Here is a 25,187-nt window from a genome sequence, read left to right on the forward strand (position 1 = left end):
AAAATTTTAAATGTAAAATATCAAACAAAATCAAACCAAACCAAACCCAAATGAATGATATAAAATATTTATCATCCAAAATCATCATTTAAAAGTCAATTCTACCTGCAAACATAAGAAAACAACTCAAAATTTGCATTTGATTACTTTGCCTCACATGTGAATAAAATGCAACTTTGCTATCAGTTTTTGAAGTGCAAAGTAAGCCTTTCCGAGCTGGTGTGGTGAAAAAACTATTTACTGCGTTTCACTGATGACTCACTGCGATTTATTTAGGGGTTAGTCGGGTATAATCTATTGGTTCCCATACAAGTCACGACTCTTCTCTTTCCGCACAGACTAAGTGTAAAGCCTGAGTGGACGCTCGAGTTGAGCGTGCAGCGGGGCGGGGCGTGCATGTTAAACAAATGCAAACGTATAGGAGCGGCCTTAGTGACCGCTGCTCAAACCACTTATGAGCCCGACGCCACGCTGCTCGCCCCGCCGAACGCTCCGCTCCGAGCGTCCACTCAGGCCTTACACTACTAGATCTATCCTTTCGTCAGACACTTTCTGCTAAGAGCGACAGGGAAATAATATTATACCTTTCTGTTCTTCACAGCAGAAAGTATCCGGCGAACGGAGAGGTAATTAACTTCTTGAAATGATCCATTTTTAGAATAGATATGTTCAGTGAAATGAGTTAAAATTATTTAGGGTAAGATTGCGTATTTATAAAAAACGTACTTCAACTTCAAAGGAGATAAATAAAACTTTTTGCTTTTCACCATCCATTTATTGCTTTTCGAGTGCAAACCTCAAACTGGAAAATATTTATATGCAAAAATTTTGTACTAAGTGTACCACTTCACATGACTACATCGTAACTAACAAATATTTGAGGAAAAGAATACATGTTCAATTAAAATAAACAATTAAACTATTATGTATATACTTTCACATCTGAATAAATTAAATCACATGTTCTAAATATATTACTATATCATCCCATAGAAATTTTACCTCTGATTTTATTAAGTATTAAAACTCCAGCTTTTATAACTGCACTCTCAAAATAGTTCCTAGATTATTCCTGTACAATGAGCGTCTATTATTTTTCATTCTACATAGAAGCTAGTTTAGACAATGCCAGTTGTTTCTATCTTTTTTACTGGCAAGCCATTACTGGCAGGTACTGTAGGTATGTTGAGCAACACACTGGTGTTAAACACAGAAAATTATCAACCCTATGACCGCCAAAGCCCACAGGCGCGGTTACAGCTCAATATATCAACCTTCGTGCATTCCGAAATGTTTCACAGGGTTAAAGTACTAAGCTAGAGAAAGCCTTGTCTGATTTTACTGATGAGCAACAGTTCCTGACTGGCATCACCTAAATTAACTTCAAATCATGATTTATGAACCCTTGTAATTACTAAATTTGGCATTGAATTACTTACTTTAACTTTTGTATAAAATCCCAATGGAAAGTAACTATTATGTTTAACATTTATAAATGGAATGTTTTAAGCCCATTTCACAAATAAGAACAGCCCCAAAAACTAAAAAGAATAAATAAGAGCAACTACCGTACGAAAAATTAACGAGTTAAATAAGAATTGGTATTAATTTACAGGTTTACTTATTTACAACACTAGTTTGTGCTAAGTTTTTTTTTTATTCTGGCCACGTTTTCGAATCAAAAGGGACGCAGATATTAAAAAAAAAGACAAAAATAGTTCATTCTTGACTTTGTATCTTGGAGTGTCCCTCAATATAGAAGTTAAATTCAAGTAAATAATTACCGCTGATATATTTAGAATTACGGACTAGTTCAAAAGACAATCGTCACATCATAATTTCATAAAGCAGGGAATGTGATTCACAGATGAATCAAAACATTATAACTACTGGTTCAATGTTTGAAACAGTTTTTGTTAAAAATCTGCTTTGGGCTTTAGTGTTTGAGATATCTATTGGGCCCCAAACATATTTCATTCAAATTGCCCATACTTATATTTTTTTCGCGGGAGTGTCTTCTTAATAAATTAATACTGGGCTCCATTCAGCTACTTAATTATTATATATATTATTTTTTCCTATACGTATAAGATACAAAATGTCTTTTATTGTAACCCCTATACTTTGACTGCTCACATTAAACTAAATTATGTTAGTTATTTAACTTAAAACAATGTTATAGAAATAGTAGAAACGAAAAACAGAGTTGCACAGATATGCGCATAAATTGATTAAACACCGAAATAAAATATAACATATTAAAATATATTAGTTATTATATAGGGTAAGTAAATTTGAAATGCAAATAATGACTATAACTACGTATAGTTTACAGAGCAGATGTAAAATTCAGTTTCGGCGGAAATCCCCACGGAGGAAAGATTATTTTATTGGCTAACAATTTTTCAGAGAAAACGGACAGATAGCCGTATGACTACTTTGTAGTAAAAAAAAACATGCAAAAAATAACAAACTTTTTACCAATATAATTGTACAATACAACTTAAACATGTCAAATTTGGAAAATTAGGAACAGCACCAAATAATAGGTACATTTGGATATATCACTACAAATATTTTTGGTTAATATTTTAAATCAATCCGGTACACCCACACCCACTGGTACTTTGTTAAACGACGGGGCCCGTTTCTCAAAAGCTTGTAACTTGTAATACAAGTGGAAGTCCCTTTCTAACAAAAGCTGTCAAAAAGTGACATCCGCTTGTATTACAAGTTACAAGTTTTTGAGAAACGGGCCCCAGGAACTGGCTTAAATTAGAGTAATCAAAAGTTTAAAGCACCGATATCTACGCTCAAAATGTGCATCCATAAGCATCAACCGCTGCGATATCTTAAAAAAGTACACGTCAAGCATTGTGACAAGTACCTATCTATTATCTGCTTCTAGCACATAGGTCTTGTTAAATCAACTAGCATAACATCTGTTATAGTCATTCTCTTATCTTTTCAATGTGTAAGACTATCTCCAAATTGTCTCAGACTAATGTTACGACTATAACAGTTTTTAGCAACAGATTAAAATGTAAAAAAGGTCCACACACGAATCAGTATAATAAAATTTACTTCAAGTAAAAATATTTAAACTGATAATGGAATTCATATTAGCTTCCAATTTGTCTTTAAGGTTATAGACACATACCTTCAGGCCAAAACTATTTGTAAAGCTGTTTTTGCCAATACAAAATTAGACAATAGGTATGCTAGAAAAATGCTAATGTCTAAGTGAACATTCTACAAAAGGGGAAGGCGTAAAACCACTTCAAAAAATTTGCAACACGTCCACGGGTTGAGAAAATTTCAGTTAAAATTCTGTAAATTTAAAACAGGACATGCTATTTTGCTAACTAGGGCTAGAATATTCTGAAATCTCCTACATCATATTCTTTTCTAAGCTTATCATTTATGTTACTTAGAAAACTATACCCATGATTTTATTATTTTACCTCTCAATACTTGACTATTACTAACTTGGGTGAAAGTTAAATAGTTACTTAGCTAGTTAATGGTTAGTGAACACTTATTTTAACTTAGAGTAAGGCAAGATATTACCGGTCGGGCCACTAGCTGGTAATATGTGAATTATTTGAGCTTTGCCACTGAAAATGGTCTAGTAACGAATAGAAATAAGCAACGCTCATAAGTATTATATGTAATGAAACATGCACACAACACAAAGTATATATAACATAATATATATTATGTGTAAACAAGTAAACAAAATAATAATACAATTTTGAGCGAAATAGTAAAATTGTGAGATATAGGATTTTACCTATTCGTTACGATACTACTTATAGCAGCCTAACTCAACGAAAAGGTCTCAAATAAAATGAATTTTTTTATAATATAGATACACGATCGAGCTGATATAATTTAAAATTAAAACCTTTTATGTCACGATGTTCTAAAAATTATGTATAGTTCTATGATGCCAGAATTTCATTCATTGGTTATAAGTAAAAAATGATGGTTATTTTACGAAAAAATGTTAGTTATTTTTACGACATTAAGTACTTATCGGTTTATTTTTTTAGTCAGCTTGTATAGTTGAGGAAAGCTACATATACCTAGTATACCTACTAACAGGGTCGTTAGAAAATGTATTATATTACCGTAACGACGGATTACTTTGCCCCTGGAGGGTATCTTTGGCCATTGGGATTATTTTAGAGCAAGTTATTTGTTGCAGTTTTTATAACATATAGTCACGTGGTTGATTTTAGCTTTATTCACGTTTTATATTTTATATTAGACCCTTCTATATGCGCTATTCATGTGGGCCAAAGTCTTGGGGCAATGTAACCCGACCTTACGTATTATTTTACCGTGAAATGTTTATTATCTAGATTCTAGAATCTGCGTTATCGACCACTACAACAATCACAGTTAAATAACATTTTTGACACCATGAAAATTATGTGTCTATTCTCTTACTTAAATCCCACCTCACATTAAAAGTATCTTATACTAGTGAAACTTATGGTTTTTGACTATGTATTCATAAGACATTGCCTCTATTTTACAGGACAAGTGGACTTAAAGCTAGTACATAACTACAAGAAACATGCTCTCTCTATCGTACATATGTTGACAATATGCGAGAGAAATATGGCATGTGTCTTGTAGTATTACGCGGTCTTAATAAAATAACTATTTAACTTTCATCGCAGTTTATTGGGTACTACCGCCGTCGACGTTTCTCCGACGTGCGACGGCGCGCTGAAAAAAAACAATAGAATAGTTTAGTTCGGATTTCGCATACCATCGCAAGTTTTTCGAGGGGCCATCACTGCGATTCTCCGTTTAAGACGAAACAGGAGCTGAGTTTTATATATTTTAGGTAAATATACCCGTCTCGCTAACGGAAGCGGCTCCTAAAACTAGTGCGCTAACGACAAGGCGAAAAATCCTGCGTAAAAATCTCAAAAATCGAGGTTTCGTACACGACTGTTTCCTCCTCCAAAATTTAACATATCGTTACCAAATTTGGAAATCTAAATGATTATAAAATTATGTGTCGGAACACGACTATAACTCAAAATAAACACGTATAAAATTATCAAAAAAATTAATATATATGGATGAATGATTTCATTATTTTTATATCATTTTGACCCATGTTCATTCACTGATATCTATGTGTTAAAATTGTTAAATATGAAACGGTGTCGTCACGCGATCTAGCAGAGAATAGGCTAAAGGTATGTGCGCCATCTATCCGAGAATGACTTTTTCTTGATTTCCGAGGCACGTTTTTTTCTTAGACTTTATTCATCTTATACGAAGTTACATATGTCTTTGGTAGTAATACTACTTACTCACCGGTGTGTGGTGTTGCCTCGGGCGGCGCGCGCCCCTATTCCCTTTTCTTCCCTTTCTTCTTCCCGTTCCGCTTGTTATAATTCTGCGCCAGAGCGTTCACTATCGACACCACAAAGTACAGCACCATCGCCAGCACGAACTTCTCAAGTAAACTAGAGAGTACGGAGCCCGAGTTCTCGGGCAGTGCGGAGTCGTTTTTGTGTAGTCTCGCCTTCTGGTTGCGGAGGAATTCGAGGAGGGGAGCTTCGAGCTTGGGCCCGATGTAGGGTATCCGCTCCACCCAGGTTAGGACTTGCCTGTAAAAAAAAGTAAAAAGAGTTACTCGATAGTTAGAAAGAGATAAACACACTAATGACACTATTTTTTAGATGCTTTAAGTACATGAGGGGTTTCTCCCATGCCTCTCTTGCTTCTTTTGTTAAGTACATACATACATATAATCACGCCTATTTCCCGGAGGGGTAGGCAGAGACCACGGATTTCCACTTGCTACGATTCTGACGTACCTCTTTCGCTTCCATCACTTTCATAACATTCCTCATACACGCTCGCCGGTTTACGGTGCTCTTGACCTGGCCTTTTTTCAGGATTTCCCCGATCTGATCAGAGAAAGTCCGCCAAGGTCTACCCCTTCCAACTCCCACTTCCACTTCTCCTTTATACACTCTTTGTTAAGTACCATCATCAAAGGTTTCTCGTAATGGAATGTGTGACTAGTGATGAAAGATTTTTTTTCTTTATATTTAAGAGCTGTGCTCTTGTCGGTGGAGCAATCTCCAACTCGTCCGGTCCTCTGCCAACTCCTTAACCTTCTGGTATGACACGACCTGGACCTTTGCTTTTATTTGGTTAAAGTAATTGATTCTTGGTCTTCCTCTTCCTCTCTTTCCCTCTATTTTTCCTTCTATGATGTTCTTTAGGAACATGTCGTGTCGTAGCAGATGTCCAATTAGTACCCCTCTTCTATTTTCTATTGTTTTTATTATATTTTGATTTGTGATGAAAGATATGCTGTCTTAAAAAACTTCAAACTTACCCGACAAGAGTCTCATTGAAGGACACAATAACGAACATCTTCTGTATGTGCATCTTAATGACCGCCTTGCCCAGCACTGTGGCTCCGAAGAACGTCCAGAACGGTACGAGGAAGTGCCCACAGGTTAGCCCGGCGAGGTCGAACAGTGGGTTGGGTATTGACGACTAAGATCATTAGTTTTTAGCAAACTTACCCAACAAGAGTCTCATTGAAGGACACAATAACGAACATCTTCTGTATGTGCATCTTAATGACCGCCTTGCCCAGTACTGTAGCTCCGAAGAACGTCCAGAACGGTACGAGGAAGTGCCCACAGGTAAGCCCGGCGAGATCAAAGAGCGGATAAGGTATTGACGACTAAGATCGTTAGTTTTTAGCAAACTTACCCAACAAGAGTCTCATTGAAGGACACAATAACGAACATCTTCTGTATGTGCATCTTAATGACGGCCTTGCCCAACACTGTAGCTCCGAAGAACGTCCAGAACGGTACGAGGAAGTGCCCACAGGTAAGCCCGGCGAGGTCGAACAGTGGGTTGGGTATTGACGACTAAGATCATTAGTTTTTAGCAAACTTACCCAACAAGAGTCTCATTGAAGGACACAATAACGAACATCTTCTGTATGTGCATCTTAATGACCGCCTTGCCCAGCACTGTGGCTCCGAAGAACGTCCAGAACGGTACGAGGAAGTGCCCACAGGTAAGCCCGGCGAGGTCGAACAGTGGGTTAGGTATTGACGCGCAGGCTAGGATGCCGATGAAGCCGATCTGCTCGACTAGCTTTTGTACTGTTTTCTTTGCTCTGAAATGAATATTAATAGGGTTAATAAGCTTACTCTCAGGGCAGTTCTCTTATGGTTGAGGAAATAATTACGTAGGTAGGTATGCGGGGGGTCGCAGCGAGGTAATTAAGATATTATGTTATGATTAATGGTTTCCCATATGTTCAAACTATTAGCGACTGTAACTCCTTAACAGTAAGTTTCAATATTGCTCGTTTTCTTAAAATTATAGTCTAACAACTCGGCCACTCTGACAGTATACCTACTTGTCCTCGCCTGGTGGCCGATTTTTGAATTTCGACCACTCGATTTCGTGTATTTCGTTTATTAATATCTCATAGCATATAATACCCTTAATTTTTATATTTACCTAGTTATAAGTTTGTAAATTTCTGTATCTATTTACATTTCATTTTGTAATAAAATTATATATATCTCCAATATTAGGCATTTAAATTCTAAAATAGAATTGAAGTCGAGTGATCAATACCACTAAATTCCAAATTTTTATCGCTAGTATCTCAAAAGTTAGCATTTCGCCGTTTTCCATCGATATTCGAGTGACGAAATCGAGCCATCGAAATTCAAAAATCGGCCCCCTGCTCTTAGCAGTTTCATTATCTATATTGAGCTTCGCCACACCGCCGCCAGACAATCGCGCTGCCCTCACCATGAAGTACTTAGGCAGTTCTCCGAGAGCAGTACCAATGTCCTACAAGATACAGCACAGGCGACTAAGGCCATGATATTCTAAGTATGATTATTGCTTGGACGCAGGCCTAACAACTCGGCTATCCTGACATTACTGTCAGGATAGCCGAATCAACTATAGTTGATTCGTCATCTATATTGAGCTCCGCCATACTGCTGCCAGACAGACGCGCTGCCCTCGCCATGAAGTACGGCGGCAGTTCTCCCAGCGCAGTACCTATACCCCACAAGATAGAGTCCAGGCGACTTTGGCCATGATATTCTAAGTATGATTATTGCTTGGACGCAGGCCTAACAACTCGGCCATCCTGACAGTAACCTCGTCCTCACCTGCTCATAGTTGATTCGTCATCTATATTGACCTCCGCCATACTGCTGCCAGACAGACGCGCTGCCCTCGCCATGAAGTACGGCGGCAGTTCTCCGAGAGCAGTACCAATGTCCCACAAGATATAGTCCAGGCGACTAACAACTAGGCTATCATGACAGTAACCTCGTCCTCACCTGCTCATAGTGGATTCGTCATCTATATTGAGTTCCGCCACACTGCTGCCAGACAGTCGCGCTGCCCTCGCCATGAAGTAGGGAGGCAGTTCTCCCAGCGCAGTACCTATACCCCACAAGATAGAGTCCAGGCGACTTTGGCCATGATATTCTAAGTATGATTATTGCTTGGACGCAGGCCTAACAACTCGGCCATCCTGCCAGTAACCTCGTCCTCACCTGCTCATAGTTGATTCGTCATCTATATTGAGCTCCGCCACACTGCCGCCAGACAGTCGCGCTGCCCTCGCCATGAAGTACGGCGGCAGTTCTCCGAGAGCAGTACCAATGTCCCACAGTACAGGCGACTAAGGCCATGATATTCTAAGTATGATTATTGCTTGGACACAGGCCTAACAACTCAGCTATACTGACAGTAACCTTGTCCTCACCTGCTCCGTATATACCTATACATCACAAGATAGAGTTCAGGCGACTATGGCCATGATATTTTAAGTAGGATTACTGCTTGAACACAGACCAAACAACTCGGCCATCCTGACAGTAACCTCGTCCTCACCTGCTCATAGTGGATTCGTCATCTATATTGAGCTCCGCCACACTGCCGCCAGACAGTCGCGCTGCCCTCGCCATGAAGTACGGAGGCAGTTCTCCCAGCGCAGTACCGATGCCCCACATCATGGACTCGACGCGCACTTTGGCCATGATGTTCCATATGGACACGGCGTTGTTGGGGTCGATTTCTGCTGGGCAGATTATGCTGGAAAGAAAATACATGTTTAAAAAAAAATATTACTAGACTACTAGACTGGAGTGGAATTTGAAATAGCAGGATTAATTAGGCCATTTGTACGGACTTGTAATAGGATTTCTTTGCTAAAACATGTCTATATGTTTCAAGTGGAATACCGTTTTTAGATGATTTGAGCGCGTTACTGCCGCTTTTAAGAATTTTTAAACTATTAGATGCCCTCGCTCAGATAAGCTCCATGCGAGGCCTTAGGTACAACAGGTACATGTGGAGGCCAGTACCGAGGCCTACGGAACTGCACACACTCAAGGTTACCCTCCAGTCCGTTGATATTACTAGCACGTATAACTCACTCGTTAGGGTAAGGCGGTTCGGGGAAGTTGAGGCCGCCGCACTCGTACGCGGCGAGAGTAACCCGCGCGATGTGAGGCCCCAGATACAGTAGGAATGTGTGGAGGCCGGTCCCGAGGCCTACGGAACTGCACACGCCCAGGATCACCCACCAGCCCCACCAAGCTAGTGTTGATATTATTAGCTGCAATTTTAATGAATACGGATGTTATGATTCCTTAAGCTTAAACACAATGACGAGTTAAATATTTCTGATCTCTTACAACCACCTACAGTTGCAGTACAGACGGTAGAAACGATAAGTAAGGTAGGTAGAGGGCTATAACCGCGAAAATCTAAGTTCGCAAATTGCGAGCATCTTTCTCTGTCACTCTTATAACGCCTTCATCGGAGTAAAAGAGAAAGATCCCCGCTATTTGCAAATTTCGGTTTTCGTGGTTGGCCCTCAGATCGATTACGGCTTTGCAGTATGATAGGTAGATCTAGTGTTAAGTCATATTACCTCAGTCAATGGGTCTGAAGTAATAATAGACTTCGTAGACTTTGACTTGTAGTTTTTAAAAACACAAAATTATAATACCTGAGTCATAAGTAATTATACGAATAAATATGTGACGTTCCACGGCAAAAGGTACCTTATGGCGGCTGGCGCTTACGTCGAATAGCGCCGCAATATTATTGGAGCGGCGTTAATAATAGCGTAAGCGCCAACCGCCATAAAGTACCTTTATCCGTGGGACGTCACATATAATGCGTTTGTGTAGTTTTAAATTGTCAGTCACGCGATATTTCACTATTATGCAAACCGGTTATCTATTGCTTAACTAAATGAATGGGTATTATCTATTATGAGTAGGAATAGGTAACTATAATTATCTAGTTCTAATGTCACATGGTCAATCATTTAACTCACTATCAGAATGCAAATATTAGATTGTCTATCTAAATAGTTGGGCAAATGCGGCCGACACAATTTATAGGAAGTCTCGGAATAACGTACTTATAATGGCTATGTTTATATACATACTTACATGTACATATGGCTGATGAGGCCCGCTTATGTGGTAGGACACCGTCGTACCGGTGATAATCAATACTATTAATAAAGCCAGAAGTTTGTACGCGAATAATCTGAAATAGACAATAAATTATGTCAAAATTTAATCCAACATTTACACTAACGTCAACGTCTCACCCGTAATTATCGTTTGTCCCTTTTCGACGTATTGGTATGATGGAAAGGGACTAACGATAATTATCGGCTTGTCAACTTTAGTAAACGTTTATGAATAAGGGGGTAAGTATTTTTTAACATCGAGTCGACTTTGATTTTAATGAACTTAGGCATTTGTTTGCCACCGACCATAGCTCGTAGTTTTAAATGCACCTTCAGTCATTCCTATAAGGTTTATTATGGCATTACATAGCAACATAAACCAGTAGTGGTTAAATGTTTACATATTCAATTACACAAACGGGTCTACCGCGATATAATTTCATTGTTTGTTTTGTTGTTTTGTTGTTGTGTGTTGTTTTTGTTTCATTGTTTGTTGTTGTTGTGTTTTGTTGTTTCATTGTTTTGTTGTCTTTCCGTGACCACAGCTGGTGCAACTCAGCTGAAACGTCGGAATTAAAGGTAAAAACAATGAAATTATATCGCGGTAGACCCGTTTGTGTAATTGAATATGTGTACAAAACGCGAGAGTTTAAAGTGTTATATTGGTTAAATGTTTATTTGTTTTGTTTTTGTTTACCTTTGGAGTCCGGCGGAGGTGAGCGCGAAAAGCTCTTTGAAGAAGTATTCTAGTGTGGTGATGGGTCGCCGCCATAACACCAGATTGCTGTCTGAATCCATGTTCTCCTTGCTCCTTATTCTGTAAAAGCAACAAATGATTTTTAGGCTATGTAGATACTATGACAACAATGTAATTATCACTACACCTTATAAAACAAAGTCCAACGCCGCGCCGCGTCTATCTGTTTGTTTGTATGTTCGCTATAAACTCGAAAAGTAGTGAACGGATTTTCATGCGGTTTTCATCTATCAATAGGGTGATTCTTGAGGAAAGTTTAGGTGTATAGTTATTATATATTCTTCATTCTATTCATCCGTTCCACACCAATTTTGGTGTTTAGCTATAACCCGCGCGTGGCGCTGTCGCCACCTAGCGGCCATATCTGTCCTGACCGTAACAGACGCGTTTTGTTAGAGAGTGAGTCTTCTGTACCTAGTACTATTATTTATTCTGTGACAGTGCGCAAATTGTGCAATTTGCAATCGTGTGTACGCACCTAATCTCTTTAGGGTGGGGGTTGTGCAGCCCGTTGCGCGCGCGCTGCTCCGTGTCGGCCTGCGCCGCCGCCAGCTTGTAATACCCGAGACGGGCTAGCTGCAAGACAAATCGCAGTTTATTTCTTAGGCCTATTGGTGTGTTTCACTCCTAATGTTGGACAAATGCTATTAAATTTAAAGAGGGTAGCTGTACATAAAGGAGACGCTGGACAAATGTTACTAAATTTAAAGAGTTAATAAGTCTGTCCATAAAGAAGATTTTCAGTGTTTATTTCTTAGGCCTATGAGTGAGTTTTCTAAGCCAAATCATGGACAAATGTTACCGAAGTTAAAGACAATTAGGATTTTTTCAGAGTTATCATGATACAGATTTGTTAGCTTTAGATATCGGTATCGTAAGTTAATATTTGCCAAAACTCTGCCTGTAGGTAAAAAGGTTAATATCAAGAGATATAATTGGGAGAAGACTCAACCGTCTAAAAGACTTATTAATTGTATGTTGATTATTTTTTAGTCTGGGTTGTGGATTATACAATTATTTCGCCAACAATAAAACGGAAACAGTAACGGAATGTTTAAATTTAATTACTCATCCATTCAATTTTAGACCTAAATAACCAGTAGAAACCTTTAATATTTTTAACAATTATTTAAATTAAACAATCAACGAGATATAAAACATAACTTACTATATGCTTCTAATTATAACACTAAATTTAAACAATAAAAGTGCACATGCACACAGTCACACAATGTAGTGCAAAATCCACACATCACAAACATATTCAGCAGTAGCTCTAGCATTTAATATTAACATCCATTAGATTACAATTTCAATGTGCTATCCTGAATCAAATAAAGTGAAATAAGAAAAATATGGTTGTCTGTAAAGTCGGTTTACGGACGGTAATTTTGCGTGATAACGTCATAAGAAAACGTTACCATTACATGACGTAACGTTATTGATACGACGAGATCTGTCCACAACGTGACACTTTTTCGTGCATGCTATCGGTGTTCATCGATTTATAAGACGTTTTCACGTCAAAATATTCATAAAGACAAAAAAAAAACATTAGTGACATATAACAAACATTATGAGTGTTCATATAATGTATATAAACAATAACTTAATATTAAACCTACTCTGGTCGTGGGTTTCCGTCACTAAGTGCAAATGGGTCCATTTTGTCAATTGTTAATAGGGGCAATTACTCGCATTACTACACTATCAGCTATAATTGTAATTAATAACTTTTTACTTTGTTGCCTTTGGTAGTAAAGTAACGGGATTTTTCTTCCTCAACCGTTATTACTGGGAGCAGGGGGCCGATTTTTGAATTTCGATCGCTCGATTTCGTCACTCGAAAATCGGTGGAAAACGGTGAAATGCTAATTTTTGAAATACGAGCGATAGAAATTTTGAATCTATTGGTATTGACCACTCGATTTCAATTCTATTAGTAGAATTTACATGCCTAGTAGTGGAGATATTATTTAACGAAATACACGAAATCGAGTGGTCGAATTTCAAAAATCGGCCCCCAGGTGAGAATAAAAAGCAGTTGTTACTGGAAACAACTTGGTAACAGCAGGGAATAGCCCATATTTACGCTAAGAACGCGACTCGGACAACCGGTAAATAAACACTTTAGCTCTGCATCAAATCAATTAAGATTTGATTATACGGACAGCCGTAAGCGGCAACTGCATTTCATTTCATCATTTTGTACAGACTTAACAGTTGAATAATATGTACAGTTGTATACTGCAGTTAATCGTGGAATCACACCTTAGCTTTACTAACTATCTATACAATCAGATTTGTCAATGGTTTACCTTATTAAAAGCAAGCTTTTATATAGGAACGAATTAGCATATTATAGGCTATTTTGTCAGCTATAGGGTACGCTGGTCCTTCATATTGTCTTCTACTGGGTTTAATGATGAGAAAATAAATAGGTACGCAAAATAAATACAAAATTACACAAGAATATTTAATTACGTATAAATTCGTCTGCAATGGTTTAGGCACTTCGATAACTCAGGAAATAATAGTACATTACTACAGAGGCCGGGACGAAAGGGGTTGCCGGCCGAAGACATATAGACGGCCGAGCGAAGCGAGGCCGAATAGGTCTGAGCGCGGGCAACCCCATTTCCCGCCGAGGTATGTATAGTGCTTTTCTCAAACATGCAATGAAATAAATAAAATAAAAAATCCACGAAACCCAAGTTTTATTTATAGAAAAAACTAAAAGTAAACTACACCCAAAATATAACAAACACGTACCTATATCATTATCACGCGTATGTTTTACACGAGTCGTGTATTTTTACTACCCGTATATTTTCATGTATCTTTGATTTTTTCGCCTTGTATCCGTCTGACTGTCGTTTTCGTCACATAAGTTTACATAGTCTTTCATGTTGATATATATCATGTTTCACATACATCGTTGCTTTATGCATGGAGTAAATAAGTATAATTTCCACAGTGTTGACGAATTTGCAGTTACATTCATTTAAAATATGCCACAAAACTGTTTCTAATAAACTGTAAGCCATTTTTCTTAGTTTCTCAAATAATAAAATTGCCATAAGCAACCATATACATACTTCGTCTTTGACTTGGCGGCAGAGGCAGCAAGTTATTTAAAATCAATTCTGCTTACGCTGCCAATTCCATTCCAATTCCAATTACGATTACAATTAATATTAATTTCATTATTTCGTCGGAACTCATATTAAAGTCAAATAAGTGTTCCGTAAACAAAGTTTTGTACGGAACACTAAAAATCAACAACGCACCATAAATCCAATAAAACAGAATGAATATTTTTCAACTTTACCTCCATAACAATTTAAAAAATATAACTACGCGTGTTTGAGTAGACCTTTTTACCGCTAACGTTTAGATGAAATATTTTAAATGTTTTTATTTGTGTAGTTAAATTTATAATTTAAAATTATTAAATTATATAATGTATTATTTATTAAGTTCATGTTGATTTTATACAAATAAAACTGCAAATTATAGCAAACATTGTTTTTGGTTTTTTTTTTATAGGCGTAGTGGCAGAGTGTCATTACGAACCATAAAGCAAATACTGCCTCTAGTTTTTTTTAATGGATGAATGCCACGACGCTGTGTCACAAATATCTGTGAAATGAAAATTAAAAAAGAGGACTTTGCCGGCCTAGGCCTGCAAGATGTGTATGAAATTCCATTACGACCTTTTGTCCTAGCCGCACCTGAAACGTCATACTTCGCAGCCTATTATAAGGAACATAACATCAATATTTCATTGCATGTTTGAGAAAACATATTATTATCAAAACTTGCAAGGTCGTAAAATTCAACCATGATTTCATCTCATTCCGCACGCACACACACACACACACACGATAAGTACAACTGAATGAAATAACTTACACAAACAAATGCGGAACGAATGTGGCACGTCAACTTTGAAAATTGATTGTTTTATTCGACGATAAACAATTATTTTTATATCGAGTTACTAAATTAAATTAAGTTTTAAAATAGGCCGCGATGTTCTGACGTTCGCAGACAACGGGTGACATCACGAAACTAAAAATTTCACTTTCGAAAACTACTTTCGCGCTCAATACTTTTCACTATCGTTTGGGGCCGAGGAACCTTTATTATTGTATTTTGAACTCTATACTCTTAGTGATGGAGTTCAAATTTCTTCTTTTTTATTATTCAAATGCATTTTGAATGTTACATAAATGTTATGTGCGGCGTGGAAGTGATTACAAACGAATCACGATTGTACTTGAATGGGCCATTCTTAAATAGTAACGTGATAGATAGTACGAAAAATTCATGAATATTTAGGTTTACACCTTTTTTACCGTGTAAATATAGTCGACAGATAACATAGATAACATTTACTAAAAATTCGTGAGTTTTTGAAACGGCCGTAATACGATAGAAGTAAGAAAATGTAACTTTACAAGCATTTCCTATCGATACCATAGGTGGCATAAGTTATCGTGTACTTTAACGAGATTTCATTTCAGTAGCTTATCGCATGTATCGATCACATTAAGTAAGGATAAAGTAATTTTTTATACAGTTAAATATACACATTAGAACGGAGTTTCTAATTAATTATCTATACTTCGTTATTTCTAACATTAGAAAGAGGTGCGAGAAGAACGATTCTGTTGTGTCTTTTTTTTAAACACTAGAAAGTCAAGTCACGGCAAATAATATAGATATGTACAGTCAGCACCAGAAGTTACTTAAGCGGGCGAGGTGCTCAAAATTACTTTTTTTTTTACTTAAGTATTATATCTTGATGCGGCTTTATTGTTAAGAGAATATGAGCGTGTCAATGTAATTTTGAACACCTCGGCCGCTTAGCAACTTCTGCTGCTGACTGTAACAATTATGATATTTTCAATAAAAAGAAGCATCAAGATTGTAAACATTATGCTAGACAGCCTAGATGAAATAAAACGGCAAGAGAAAGGCATGATGCAACTAGCAAATTAGAATTCTGCCGAGGACTAGAAACCTAAGCTCTCATTAATAATGCGACGCTGGCGACAAGAGGGATTAATTATTAGCCTTTCATGTTTTGACAAGGCGATTATGTTTTGAAGTGGGTGATGCCATGTTCTGTAGCCTTACCACGACTGCTTTAGGGCCAACACAAATCCACGATACGATTTTTAGGAACTTTCCTTTGTTTCAGCTCTAGAAGATATCGCTTTTACAGAGATATTACTTACGATATTTACGATCGATTGTTATTAGTTATTAGCGTCTATCTGTAATTAATTGTTTATTTATCCTCTAGCCTCCCTTACGTCAAACCATGCCAAGCAAAATAAAATTTTATTTTGTCAACACAAAGTTCAAATTAGAATGGAACAGGAGACCTTTTTATCGGTCTCTGGGCGGCTAGAGGTTAATACTGTTTTCTCTTATACATACCTATGCAATTACTAAAGTGAGTAAGTAAGTATTTGTATGATGCATTTAATCATAAGTAATGGATGTTGACGGTCGATCGATAGATCTAACTTAGCTAGACGCTACACGCTAGACCTTTGTTCTAAATATGTTTCATGCTTTAATTAAAGCAAGCACACTGACACAAATATTAAGAATAATTAAAGTAATGAAAGCACATGTAGTAACATTAAATTAATTATTTGACACCGTGGCATCCATCCAACTCAGCCACCCGCATAAATCCAGTCACTATGTCAATTGTATGTTAAATTTACAAATACACACTTATCACACATGCTAAATTAAACCCTAACACTTCATACACACGATTCATTTTCCATCACATATCAGATTTTAAACTTAAAATGTGCTGAGTAGAATAAGACAGTGCTAATTTTAACTTTACAACAATATAAATAAAGTTGGGAATGATTTGTCATTGATAATCTTTTGTTTTATAAGAGCGTTATAATAAATTGGAGCGTTTATATTTATTTAGAGTCTTAGGACCTTGACATTACAGTCGATATTTATATAGCAGGCGCTTGAGTTTACGGAAATAAATGAGGTGGCGTGATCGTCGCGTGCGCGCAGGTCCACTGACCTGAATCGATTGATAGACGGTTAATAAGTTTCCTATACTATACGAATTATAAATTCATATTATGACTGCGAATACATAATCTATTTTAAACTATTCTATAGATTTTTTTAGGGTTCCGTACCCAAAGGGTAAAACAGGACCCTATTACTAAGACTTTGCTGTCCGTCCGTCCGTCCGTCTGTCTGTCACCAGGCTGTATCTCACGAACCGTGATAGCTAGACAGTTGAAATTTTCACAGATGATGTATTTCTGTTGCCGCTATAACAACAAATACTTAAAACAGAATAAAATAAAGATTTAAGTGGGGCTCCCATACAACAAACGTGATTTTTGACCAAAGTTAAGCAACGTCGGGAGTGGTCAGTACTTGGATGGGTGACCGTTTTTAGGGTTCCGTACCCAAAGGGTAAAACGGGACCCTATTACTAAGACTTCGCTGTCCGTCCGTCCGTCCGTCTGTCACCAGGCTGTATCTCACGAACCGTGATAGCTAAACAGTTGAAATTTTCACAGATGATGTATTTCTGTTGCCGCTATAACAACAAATACTAAAAACAGAATAAAATAAAGATTTAAATGGGGCTCCCATACAACAAACGTGATTTTTGACCAAAGTTAAGCAACGTCGGGAGGGGTCAGTACTTGGATGGGTGACCGTTTTTTTTTTGCTTTTTTTTTTTTGCATTATGGTACGGAACCCTTCGTGCGCGAGTCCGACTCGCACTTGCCCGGTTTTTTTTTTGCTTTTGTTTGTTTTTGTTTTGCATTATGGTACGGAACCCTTCGTGCGCGAGTCCGACTCGCACTTGCCCGGTTTTTTAAGTAACAGTTCGCAGAAGTTTGTCTACACGTGATATGCTAAATCGGAATATATTGAAACTTAATCGAAAGTCTCGTCAGTCCAGTTATCAGTTCACAGTCAGGTTCGGTGGAAATCAATCAATTTGGTGGAAGTGGAAGCAATGCTTTCAAGCTCCGAGATTCAGCTCTACAGTTCAATCATTATCACATGAACCAAAAAGCGCTCTTTGCTGAATACATAGGCATTTTACAACGACCGAATAATAATGCTTCCCTGCGTTGTATACCTGCCATCAGACCAACTTGCAACCACCATAAATATGGGAAATTACTAATTATATATGGCCAACGTATATAGAGTGGCTAAAAATTGAGTGCATTCCCGTTGCCAGGGAGGTTTTGGGATTATACTGAGCAACTTTTACTATGGGACCCGAAATATCGAAAAAAAAAAGAAAATAGACCAGCCAAAATTATTTTTCGTGATTTCGAGGTTGGTCCCATAGTAAAGGTTGCTCAGTATAATCCCAAAACCTCCCTGGCGACGGGAATGCACTTATTTTTTAACCACACTGTATACCTAAGTATAAAAAATTTCAGCTCAATTAATTCCCAAAAAATAGGTCAAGTTTTTAAAAACAGCGGTGTTTTCTTCTATTTTTTGATTAGTTATTAATGTTATTATGATAACAATGCATAAGGAAAGACGTGTATGTTATTCATACCGTGGACCTTGTATCCATTAAAGTTTAACGACTGAATCATAATTACATACATTATACCCTCCTAAGGCCCAGCCATACAAATGAAAAATCTAGAATTTGCCACTGAATTTTGAACGTTTAGTGCAGGGAATAGAGTTGATTTTGGTTTTGTTTTAAAATTGAAAGAAACAAAAGAAATGCGACTCTGTTCCAGTTGAACATGATTTAAATTTCATCGAACTGAATAAGTACTATAGGTAGGACCTTGGGCCTTAGGAGGATACAAGATTTACAACTGTTTAGCAAACTTCAATGCTTGCATTCTTCATTAGAAATTTAAATAGCGGAAACTAGAACAACTGAGTGCTAGTTTCTAATTTTAAGTGTGTTCCAAGTCTATTGTCTCCGATACCCAAAGGTTGTCTGGAAGAAATCGCTCTTAAAGGATACCGCCTGTTGTTACCTCTATTGTCTTTGTTTATGTTACTGTACATTTATTGTAAACTACGAGTATGTGAGGTAAGCAATAAAGAGTAGAAATGCACCGGATATCCGGTATCCGGCCTATCCGGCCATAATTTTACTATCCGGCCGGATACCGGATAGTAAACTTCTATCCGGCCGGATACCGGATACTAACATTGCTTGATTTCGGAGTAAACAAATTGGATTTAAGAAACAGACACGGTCATAATCGTACTTGTTTATTATTTTAAAACTATTTAAGCATTCCACTGACTTGCACGCGCACTCATTTCGAACGTTTACTAGGAAACAGGTCAAACCTGCAGAATGCGCACCTGAAAAACCGAAATGTAGGTATAGTTTCGCCGGCCGAATATCCGGATACCGGATATTCGGCCACTGTCCAGGCCGGATATCCGGTATCTGGTATCCGGTCAAACAACTATCCGTTGCATCTCTAATAAAGAGTATTGTATTGTAGGTATTTCTTTATTTTAAATAGCGATACCTATAGTTCGTGTTTTTTTGCATTAGAAAGAACTTGAAAGAAGAAAAGCGATCTTGACATGTCTTTTAATTGAAAAACGCTTTTTAAAAATCAGTAACTATTACTTATGAAAGCAGAAGAATATAAATGATTGTATTAGATTCATAATTGTTAGATGTTTGCCGTAAATTATTTTTTAAATGTGTTTTTTAATTAAAAGACACATCAAGATTGTTTATTTCTAATGCTAAAAAAACGAACTATAATCGGCATAACTATAGTTCACAATGTTCACATTATAGTTTGCAAAAATACCTCGAATTTTTATGATGAGCTGACGGAGACCACGGCCCAATCTGAGTGATTCCTATTCTCCATTTACGTATGTATCTAAGTATATATAAGACAAGAGTCCGGGTTAACCTATAGTTCGTTTTTTTTAGCATTAGAAAGAACTAGAAGTCGCCAGCCTGTCGGTATTCTACAGGTTGCACTTCGGGGAGTGTACCCAAGAGCTACACGAGCTTATTCCACCGTCCCCATTCTACCATCGGACTTTTAGACGCACGGCCGGTTTCCATCCTTACTTGGTAGATATTCCACCAATTCGCACGAAGCGCTTTGCTTCTACTTTCCTTATGCGCACTGCCAAGGAATGGAATTCCTTGCCGGCGTCTATATTTCCGTGTTCTTATAACCCGGCAACCCTCAAATCAAGAGTGAACAGGCACCTTCTGGGCGAGCTCGCTCCATCGTAGGCCACGTCTACGCCTCGGCTAGTCTGTGGCCATGAGTAAGCCCATTCATAATAATAAAAAAAAAACTCCGCAGAAGTAAGCGTACAGTTTTTATGAGGCTCCTTAATTGTTAATAATTATTGAATTATCTAATGTATCATGGTCAATACATATAATTTACTTCAAATTATTACCGCTAAAAGTGCCGGATTTGGAACCACGAGCTTACTTCTGAGAAGTTCTTTCTAATGCTAAAAAAACGAACTATAAACCTACCTAAGCCACCTAAGCACCTAAAACATTTGTTGCTAATTACTATGTGCCAAGTTGTAGCACGGTAAGTCATTATTTATGCACTGAGAGAAAAATCATCACCAGGAATTAAAAAACAGTTCTGTACTGGGGGAAAAAATGAAGTTTTAGTAATAATTATGGACGTCCCACTATTTCTGTAAAGTTTATTTATTTCTACAAACAGCTCAGTAATCCCAAATATAATTTCAACAAACAGATAATAGAAATTGCAAGAACTAATAGAAATTGCAAAAGTCAATTTGTTCCTATTAGTTCACTCTCCTTGTCCCCAGATTAAGTTTATTTTTGTAATTCGTTAACTCTCCTTGTCCCCGGATTAAGTTTATTTTTGTAATTCTAAGTGTGTTTTTTTGTACTTTTCTCTCAGTGTGTAAATGAGACTGTTCTACAGACAATGGATGCAATAAATCTGTAAGATATTAAAAAAACTCATAAAGAGAATCTATATTTAGCAAGATCAACAAACTAAATATCAGCAGAAACGCACTACGTGCCAAAATAATTGTATGATTTGCAGTTCTGAAAAAAAAACTACATGTAATTTTTCAGGCAAAGGGCACAGTCAGAACCAATCAGAAGTGGAAATAGCTAAGCGGACAATGTGTTCAAAATGATCTCGACGCAAATTCATTGTTAAGAGAATAAGAGCCTGTCTTTTAGAATATCTCGCCATAGGTACCTACTTGTTTCGATACCATGTTGATACCTTTTTTTGGATTTTTTTAGGAAGAAAGGCAAACGAGCAGACAAATCGCCTGATGGTAAGCAATTAACGACGCCCATGGACACCTGCAACATCAGAGGTTGCAAGCGCGTTGTCGGACGTATCAGTCCGGAAATACCGCGGGCGACACTTAATTTCACAGATAACTCCAATTACTTATTGGTAATAAGCAAAACTTTTTTATGATAAATCGATGTCATTACGATATCGAGCGCAACTGACTTTTCAAGTTGACAAGGCGAGAAAATTAACATCAATTTCAATATCTAGAGCTCAAACGGGTCTAAGTAACAGTAATAAGCCAAATGCTCGGCGTGCCAAGAATGTCTCGCTGACAGCTGTAGATGTACCAGATACAAAAGTAATTCTTGTTAAAGCGAGGTACAGTCAGTATCAAAATAGAGAGTGGACAAATATATTGGAACACATCCTTATTTAAGGTAACAAAGGTGTGTTACGATATATTTGAACACATTGGCCGTCACTTATTTGATGCTGAACAATATCGGCAGACGGCAGAAAATTACAGACAAGGCGTCTCCAGTTACCAAATGCTCTAAGAAATTAGGTCCTCACGGCTTACAGGGCCACAGGGCCTACCGCGAACCACGTCCGAAGTGTTGCCTCTTTGTCGCACTTATAAATTCGTACGTAAGTGTGACAGGGAGGCAACACGTCGAACGTGGTTCGCGGTAGGCCCTCTGGGCTATAACCGCGAAAGCCGAAGTTCGCAAATTGCGGGCATCTTTCTCTGTCACTCTAATTACACCTTCATTGGAGTAAAAGAGAAAGATCCCCGCAATTTGCGAATATCGGTTTTCGCGGTAGCCCCTCTGTGCTCGAAATCCAATTCAAAATCAGTACGACGCGCTCGCATTCCTTCCTTACTACTGATATGAAAATTAAAATATTATGTATGTATGATTAATTATTGTTAATGGCTAAGTAAGCAATATAATTATGTATGTATCAAAGTAACTCATAGACATAGTATTCTATATGTGTAAGACCAGACTTAAGAAGGTGCGTCATATAACCGACCGGCGACCTGACCCTTATTTCAATAAACTATCATTTAAATTTAAATAAACAAAATTGGGGCACTAATTTTCACAAGGGAACCTTACTGTCAGATTTCCCAGGTAATTTTTAAAATTTAGCATTTGCTTCTAGTTTAATGATTTGCAAGCTTATAAAAAATATAAAATCATAATATAATTAATGAAATGTCAGTGCCAAGAAGATCTCAACATCAACATCAAGTGAGCCACTCTGAATGCAGTGCAAAAAACAACAAAATTTGCAACTACTGCACACAACTAAATCTATTCAATCTAATTTAGATAAAAATCTCATGATAACTAGGTACCTATATTCATCAAAATTAACTATACTACATCTATAAAAAAGTGCATTCCAATGGAGATTAACAGTTTACTAAACTGTATGTACACTTAATCAGTTATTTTAAGAATATTAGAAACAAAAATCACAGTGATTCACAAAATATTTAATCTACAAAAAAAACATATGAAGCACAACAGCACGGCCGGCGAATTAAAACATAAATAAGCACAACCACATATGCAAACTGCTTTATACCAGCTCATTTTTGTTGCCCGTAGCCCGTTGTCCGCGTTTCCTGCACTCAGCACGCAGTTGTTCTTTGCTCATTGCAGCCAACACTTCTGGGTTCAAGTTCTGGCGAGCTCTTCCATTTTCGGATACGGAATTTGGACGCAAAACAGCCTCGGATAGCCGGGCGTTAGTCTGATTACGCGCTCGTCTCGTTGTAACCATTGTAAATTAGTTGGAATCTGTCCGTAATTCCCCAAATATTTTTGTTGTAGTCTGTAGGTGTGTGTAACTAAGCACAGATCAGATCTTCATGGTTATATAAATATGTCTTAAAATATGATGTCCTCTCCACCTTCCAGGTTAATGTTTGATAGAAATAAATGTTTTATGAGATATTGTACATAATATACAGTAATAAATACATGAAACTTTATGGTTAAAAGAATAATTATCTACACACGACGGGAAGCATATAATTATGTTGAATACTTGCAATGTAATGGTAAAAAATAGATATGTAAAACCTTTATATTTATAGAAATAAAAGATTAAGATTTAATAATAAATAATACGACGAAAATAAATTTTCATACCGTAATGCATGTCGCAAAACCGTGTAGTTAGATGGCTAAAAGTAATTCGAAAATGTAATGCAATTCAATTTGAAATGTTCGAGTGATATTGATTAATTAATTTTAATGGTTATTTTGAGACCAAACATAAATGTCGCATGATTAACAAAAGGGCATTACATAAGGTTAGCATATTCAAATAATAAAAGCAAGATTCAGCCCCTAAACAAATAAGCTTAATTAAAAAATATTGGGAACAGTCAGCAGAAAATATTATGCACCGTCTAACCTAACATTACATCTAGATAGACAATCAAAGTACTTACATTAAACTCTTTTCGAGGGCCACAACTTTCAAGATGTATTTTAAAATATTATTGCACTACTTTTATGTTAATGTGAAGATATAAAATTGCAATTTTCAATTCTGTTTTACTCATATCCCTTCAGAAAATGGAATACTGAAGACTGAAGGCAGCCCATCGACACCCCATACTTTGATAAATTATGAAAGCCCTTGTTACCAACATTGAGGCATAGAAATAATCTTATCGAATTAAAATGACTGCTGTTGCATTTTGGTGGCACATACCATACTTGCTTTTAACATAGACGTATTATACTTACTTTTCTTTAGGTTGGTATGATTGGTAGTAAAACGTCAAACGTCATTTGAATTGTCGTGAACGTGAAAATACGTGGTTATTTTTTATTGTAATTGGTAAAATAACTTTAGCTGTTATTTAAATGGGGGCCAAATCTTTAAGGAAATGTGAAGTTTGTAGTGGGTGTGTAAGAAGACTAACTACTGACGCATTTTTGGCCAAATTTCCAACTTGATCCGAACAGGTCGGTAAACTGATGTTTGTATGCAATATTTTCATTTTTTACTTTGAGTCGTTAACAGTTACTAATTTAATTAGTTTTAGTCGTGTACAATCCATGATTAAAACGAAAATATTTTGTGAATAAAGTATTTTTAAGTAAAAAACTAAGTAACCTATGACACGAATAGTGTACGACCAATTTTATCGATAATCTCTTTATTTCAGATGTCGATTATGGGCAAAGCTGAGGAAAAGGAAATGAGGATTTGGCGTATTTATTTACCTATTCAAAAGCTGAATGGAAACAAGTTCATTTGTGGAAATCATTATCCATCCAGTGCCTTCAATAAAAAGGGACCAGATTAAAAAAGAATGCGCGCGAATTCAGCATATTGTAATATGCCTACTTGAATAATAAACTATGTTATTTTTATCATGTAAAATAAAATTGTTTATATATATATAATGTTCTTTTATTTTATTAATAGGTAGTACAGTAGGTAAATACAGCAGCACGTATCGCACATTTATCGATATCGATAAACAGTAGGTACTGGAAGTGTCGAGCCCTAGCGTTGTTTTTTTTTGTGTTGGTAGTATTGTGTG

The 25,187-nt window shown here is 36.9% G+C and overlaps 1 protein-coding gene and 1 long non-coding RNA gene across 2 annotated transcripts in view; both read right to left on the reverse strand.

The window, feature by feature from the left end:
* LOC134674585 (uncharacterized) overlaps positions 1-25,187 on the reverse strand; it is a 254,701-nt gene that overhangs the window by 87,577 nt on the left and 141,937 nt on the right. The gene's annotated exons all lie outside the window — the stretch shown is intronic.
* Positions 754-24,904, reverse strand: LOC134674576 (vacuole membrane protein 1). Its single transcript, XM_063532693.1, has 10 exons — positions 24,081-24,904; positions 23,207-23,534; positions 11,773-11,870; positions 11,235-11,354; positions 10,512-10,611; positions 9,483-9,664; positions 8,938-9,138; positions 6,959-7,183; positions 5,344-5,639; positions 754-4,740 (listed from the first exon to the last, which is right to left on the reverse strand). The coding sequence occupies exons 2-9, from the start codon at positions 23,402-23,404 to the stop codon at positions 5,378-5,380; spliced, it is 1,386 nt and encodes a 461-aa protein (XP_063388763.1). The 5' UTR covers positions 23,405-23,534; positions 24,081-24,904; the 3' UTR covers positions 754-4,740; positions 5,344-5,377.

The sequence above is a fragment of the Cydia fagiglandana genome, chromosome 20, assembly GCF_963556715.1.
Source record: "Cydia fagiglandana chromosome 20, ilCydFagi1.1, whole genome shotgun sequence".
In the NCBI taxonomy this organism is placed as follows: Eukaryota; Metazoa; Arthropoda; class Insecta; order Lepidoptera; family Tortricidae; genus Cydia; species Cydia fagiglandana.